Consider the following 6,666-nt stretch of genomic DNA (forward strand, 5'->3'; position numbering starts at 1 on the left):
ACCGTTAGAAGGTTGCTTGTAATGGGGGGTTTCTGTCATTGTCTTTGGTCTTACACGCATGATCCTGTCACTTGCAAACGTTGAAACATCTGCGCTGGCTTCTGTTAATAAGACTGCATGAGCAGCTTTGCTTTCGCGCTACTTGAGCCCTTTTCCGGGAATTTTTTTAATTTCGAGTAGCAAGGCGGTCTGCTAAACCTTCGAATTCTACAGATGGATTAGCGTCTTGTAGTTGCAGCAATCTCGTTAACGATTGCCACGCGGCCCGCACGGCTGTGAGAATTGAAAGTATTTATGATACGTCATCCCTTTCTCCTTCTTGCCGCCGCGCCATAATTTTAAATATAAAGTTAACCATATTCATCAGCGTGTACAACGCCTGGAATATTTCTCAGTCTACGGCTAACTCGCCTATTGCTTATTCATCGTTGTGCGATGTCTAGAATAAATCTATGTTTTGTCCCTTTGTACCGAGCGAGCAGCGGAGCAACCGTTGCTAGCGAGCTGAGAGCATGAATACGTTTAGAGCAAGCCTTTGCCGCTAAAACGAGAAGCTCTGTAATGATTACCGCCCATGCTTGACCGTCGCGAAAATTTAAATCCGACTCAGTTATCGGGTTTAAACTTTAGCGAATCGCGCTTCGGTGAGTTTCGCATTTTTACAGCGCGCGCTTGCTGCGAGCGCTTGCGTCAGAGCCGTTAATATGCAAACGAGGCAGGCGCCGACTTGCGGCTGCTGCTGCTGCTGCTGCTAACGATGCAGCAGCTCATCGTGGATGCTTAGTCTTCCTGTTACGGTGCAGGCCGAGCGCTCGCTGATAGCTGATGTCGTTTTCTCAATGAAGCCATACAGCCCGCCGGTAACACACGGTGTGTGAAAATTAACGGGTGATCATCGACGCAGCTCGTATATGCACTATATCAAGAGCTAATAATACCTGTATGTATACACCTATATATATGTATATAATACCTATATATATGTGTATAATACCTATATACCTGTATGTAATACCTATATATACCTGTATGTAATACCTATATACCTGTATGTAATACCTATATACCTGTATGTAATACCTATATAGACCTGTATGTAATACCTATATACCTGTATGTAATACCTATATATACTTGTATTGTAATACCTATATATATGGTAATAATACCTATATACCTGTATGTAATACCTAATATATACTGTATGTAATACCTATATATACCTGTATGTAATACCTATATACTTGTATGTATACTATATATACCTGTATGTAATACCTATATACCTGTATGGTAATATCTATATATACTGTATGTAATACCTAATATACCTTGTATGTACAATACTTATATACCTTATGTAAAGTCTCACATATAGTCGTTATTTAATACCTATATACCTGTGTGTAATACACTCCGGGCCCAGCTAATATATACCTGTAACGTAATACCTATATATACCTGTATGTAATACCTATATACTTGTAGTGTTAATACCTATATATATTCCCTGTATGTATACCCTATATACCTGTATGTTAATATCATATATAATACCTGGTATGTAATACCTATATACCCTGTATGTAATACCTATATACTGTATGTAATACCTATATATCTGTATTTAATACCTATATACCTGTGTGTAATACCTATATACCTGTATGTAATACCTATATATACCTGTAAATGTAATACCTATATACCTGTATGTAATACTTTATATACCTTGTATGTAATACCCTATATATAACCTGTAATGTAATACCTATATATACCTGTAATGTAATTACCTATCTACCTGAATGTAATTACCTATATACTTGTATGCTAATACGTCCTATATATACTGTAATGTAATACCTATATACCTGTGTGTATACCTAATAATACCCTGTATGTAATACCTATATATACCGCTGTATGTAGATACCTGATATCATACCTGTAATGTAAACCTATATATATCCTGTATGTAATGACCTTAACTATTTTTAGCCTCATTGACTATAATATGTAAGGTAAACGCTGTCCAGACACTTACGCACTACTTCCCTTACACACTAACTAACTCTTAGACTTCCATCCGCAACGTTGTTAAGCATGGCTACCGAGCTTGGGGGGCGTGGAGCTAGTAAGACGTGGACGCTTGAGTAAGTCTATAAATCTAAGCAGGCGACGACCAGCTCTCAATTCGCTTTACAACACGCGTATATCGCTTGCATGCACACAATCGGCCAACCTTCCTTGCGATGCGTTGTACGGCTGTAATCGCATATCTATACGGCACACACGGCGATACGAATGCAAGAAACTTCCACACGTGAGGGTCAGGGCGGGCTGAGTTAGCTAGTGACCGGTCGCTCAACTAGCCATAAACATCAGCGGTGTATCGTGAACAGTGGTTCGTGCGGTAGTTGGCAATGGGAGATTGCTGGAGGGCCGTGTCCCCTCACCACTGATGTGGAATTGTTAAAAAGGGGTTTTGCAAATAATAAAAGCAATCAATTTGGACATCTTTATCCATAATAAAGTCGAGGAGATTTTTCCCTCCTTTAGGTGTGTCCCCGCCTCCTGTTTAGGGTGGGGGTGGTCCGGGAACCTCCCCGAAAATATTGTTGAAAATCTCCTCTTAGATGCAAATTTCCCCTCGCAGCTCTGAGGCAGACATTGTATTACACAATCTTCATCACAATAATATCAACTGTTAGTTGAACTATTTTTATCTTCTGGTGGACACCAAGAAGCTAAATACTTACTAACTCAAATCCTGTGCTTATATATCTGTCCTCACTGGGGTTAACACGTGCCAGACTTACTTAGGCAAAAAATCCTAGGCGCCTGAAATTTCTAGAGCGGGCGGCGATCGCCCCTGTGGCCCTGGATCACGCCACGGACACCGGCACTACACAGCTGAAATGCATCTCCCCTGAAATTTCTGATAAAACGTATATTTTACTGCAGAAACGTTAAAGACTGTACAAAAAAAAGTACGAGAAAAAACACCAAGTGCATATATTTTCACTACCCTAAACAAAATCGGGAATATACTTCCCGGGTCGGTGTCAAGCACGCCCCATCCACCTTCCAAAAAGTGAATAAAATTGAATTTCTCGCCATTCAATCTCCGTGAAAACTCAATAACCAACCTCTCACAAGCTCTATTCTTATCTATCTATATATACTATAAGTGTTCAGACCGAATAGTCGTACTCGCATAAACTTAGAGAACTCTTGGTCGCCCAGCCTATGAGGAAAACTAAAGAGTATTTTTAGAACTCAGCACTCGTCTGGCGAGGTGGTTTAGGCTGAAACAAAAATTTAATAAAGTTCAAAAGTTTCACACAATGATAAAACATCTATCGACTCATAGATTGGGGTGCGTACCAGATTAAATCACGTACGTGTTGAACACATATTATATCCGTAACGCGCAGTGGCCTCATCGCTAGAATCGTCCGTCTCCTACACCGGGATTGCCGGTTTCGAGTCCCAGCTGGGAACTTATTTTCTCCCTTTTTCTCCTTTTTTTCCTTCTACCTTACCTCTTTAGTATGTATTAATTTTAGACTCTTTCTTTAACTTTACTTTTACTTTTTATTTTTATCGCCTTTGTATCTTTTATTCTTATTATTTTTTACTGTTGTGGGATGGCGAGGGTGGGATGGCACTGGGCCTGGCTGCGATGGCGAGGATGGCGATGGGATGGGATGGAATGATGGGATGGGATGTGATGGGATGTGATGGATATGGGATGGGATGTGGATAGAATGCGGTGCGATGGATGGGATGGATGGGCATGAATGGGATGGAGTGAATGGATGGCATGGATACGGAGCCATGGATAGATCAGATAGTTAGATTTTTTTGGTATTTTCCTTTCAACCAGCGGTCACGGCGACTGAGTAACGCCCACTGATTTCTTCCGGGCAAACGCCGCGTATCCCGCTAGTTTTGAAATTACAAGCAGGATTTAACTTTCGTGAAGCAGTTGATAAGACGTGACTTGGGGATCTGGAAAAAAATTCGTATAAATCTCGTTCCAAAATTAACCGTTCTGATTTTTCAGTAAAGATAGGTCATTCTTGAACGAGTTTACAGACATTTTACAGTAGACTGTATGCACGTTCATTTGTAAATAATAGATTAACGAAGGTATGGAATAGCGATAATCGGATTTGTAGGATAAATGTTCAGTATTCAATGTCTGTAGAATATGAATTTTTTCCCCATTTTTCTCCTGAAAGTAGGGGGGATGATTGTACACGTCATTCCCACCTCAATAAGTGAGGGTGGGATATATCCCCCCCGCGCTATCTACGTCTCTGAGTCTGAGTAATTATAGGCCGCGCTGCAGCTCGTTCTAATTAAGATCCGGACTTAAATCGGATTACCGGATCAAAGTATTGCTAACAAGCTCTCACCGTTATTTGTTACACATACACACGAGCTCCGGGTTACATACTATATTCTCCGGGTTACATACTATATATTCTATACACACTCTCTCTCTCTCGTGACATGATCCACGGGTCGTGCCCGGCTTTGCGTGCCCTGTAATGCAGCCTTACCTCTCGATCTTATGCAAGTGAGCGTTGCGTGTAGTTGTCTTCACCGCCGCCGCCGCCGCCGCCGCCGCCGCCGCCGTGCCGCCGGCCTGCTCTGCAGCTTCCATCAGCCCGCCCCCGCCATCCACCGTCTTGCTCGGTATGAGAGGAGTCAGCGGCGCCTCGCCAAACGTGTCCTCACGCTCGGCCTCGTCGTCGACGCTATCCGTCGCCATGACAACGGGAGCCAACGCCGGCGGCGCTGCGGTGCGCGTCTCGTCGACTGCCGGGCGAGCGACGTCGGCGTCGGCGTGCACTGCCGACGGCTTGCCGGGTAGAGCGCATGCGCGAGCTGCGCTAGGCTGGGCGATGTCGCGGGATAAGGAGGTCGTAGTGATTGATGCGACGTCGGCTTCCTCTGTGTCAGCACGCGGGACGACGGTCGCCGCTGCCGCCGCGCCGTGTCTCGTCATGTCGGCGAGACTCTCCCGCGAACGTTCCCCGCTCGTACCGCGAGAATCCGCAAAGAGGAAGCTTGCAGAGGAAGCCCCGTCCACCGCCTCGCCGTCACTTGCTTTGCTAGCCGCCGTCTCCTTGGAGGCGCCTACAGCCGCCGTCTCCTTGGAGACGCCAGCGTCGCTCTCGCACACACGACTCGCATCGTCGCCCCCGCAGTCCGATGCGAGCGCCGCCTGTTGGCCGCTAGGTGGCGTCTCGTGCGTATGCGCGTCGGGTGGCGGCGCTGCTGCTGCGATGTCCGGGTCACGGTGATTATTCATTGCTGAGTAGCTAATGGCTGTGTGCCGCGGCTCTGTACGCAGTCACTGCACAGTGCGGGGGATGGAGCGGGAGAATGAAGGGGGAGGGGGGAGTGGGGGTCACGTTATCCTGAGTGGAGAGTGGAGAGTGGAGGGTGGAGAGTGGAGAGTGGGGAGTGGGGAGGGGGGAGTGGGGTCACGTTATCCTGAGAGAACGCGCTGTCGATACAAATAACGACTATATATCACTCTGTATATAAATATATATAGTTCAGGTTAGTAGCACTAATGGAGCTAGCCACGCGCATGTGCACAGTCGCCCGCTGTCTCTTCCCGTGGCCTAGGAGGGAAGCGACGTCCGCGTGTCGTTACTTCGATGCAATTACTAGCATCGACGATTGCCACCAGGTGGCGTGCGAATAGCGCTCGCTTCCGACAGCTTACAGCGCTATTTTAGGCGCAGACGTCAGCGCTCGTAGATGCTCTTCGTACATGCAATAAGCAGTTTCATGGCCGCATGCTGAAAATATTTAATTACAGCAGTTGTATTACTGAGCAGCGCGGGATAAAATTAGAAAGAGAAACAGAGAGAGAGAGAGAGAGAGAGAGAAAGAAAGAAAGAGAGAGAGAGAGAGAGAATGTAATACCTATATATACCTGTATGTAATACCTATATATACCTGTATGTAATACCTATATACCTGTATGTAATACCTATACGTATTTTTAGCTCTTGACTATAATATGTAGGTAAGCTGACCAGACACTTACGCACACTTACTTACACACTACTAACCTAGACTTCCTCCGCACGTTGTTAGGCATGGGCTACGAGCTTATGGGCTCAGTAAGACGTGGACGCTTGGAGTAAGTCTACAATAACAGCGGATGAATCGCTACAAGAGCGTATATCGCTTGCATGCACGCACAAGCGGCAACCTTCCTTCGATGCGTTTACGGCTGTAATCGCATATATACGGCACACACGCGATACGAATGCAAGAAACTTCCACACGTGAGGGCAGGGCCGGGCTGAGTTAGCTAGTGACCGTGCTTCAAACTAGCCATACATGCGGTGTATCATAAATATTAATGGGTTTTTGCGGTAGTTTGCATGGGGATGTTGGAGGGGGTGTCCCCCTCCCACTGTGTGGAATTGTTAAAAAGTTGCAATCTAAAAGCAATCAATTTTGGACATTTTTATCATAATAAATCAGGAGATTTTTCCTCCTTTAGGGGGGTGTCCGGGGAACCTCCCCCGGAAATATTGTTGAAAATTTCTCTTAGATGCAATTTCCTGCACTCTGAGGCAGCATTATTAAACAATCTTCATCACAATAATATCACTGTTGAGTTGA

At 45.1% G+C, this 6,666-nt stretch overlaps 1 protein-coding gene across 1 annotated transcript; it reads right to left on the reverse strand.

The window, feature by feature from the left end:
- Positions 1 to 4,570: 4,570 nt before the first annotated feature.
- On the reverse strand, positions 4,571 to 5,329 carry LOC106805386. Its single transcript, XM_014806948.1, has one exon. It carries the CDS (start codon positions 5,327 to 5,329, stop codon positions 4,571 to 4,573), a length of 759 nt encoding a protein of 252 aa, XP_014662434.1.
- Positions 5,330 to 6,666: the final 1,337 nt, after the last annotated feature.

This window comes from Priapulus caudatus, unplaced genomic scaffold (assembly GCF_000485595.1).
Source record: "Priapulus caudatus unplaced genomic scaffold, Priapulus_caudatus-5.0.1 Scaffold112, whole genome shotgun sequence".
Taxonomy (NCBI): domain Eukaryota; kingdom Metazoa; phylum Priapulida; class Priapulimorpha; order Priapulimorphida; family Priapulidae; genus Priapulus; species Priapulus caudatus.

Bases quoted from the DNA above. Each gene is read 5' to 3' on its own strand.
- LOC106805386 (XM_014806948.1), bottom strand. From the start codon at position 5,329: ATGAATAATCACCGTGACCCGGACATCGCAGCAGCAGCGCCGCCACCC.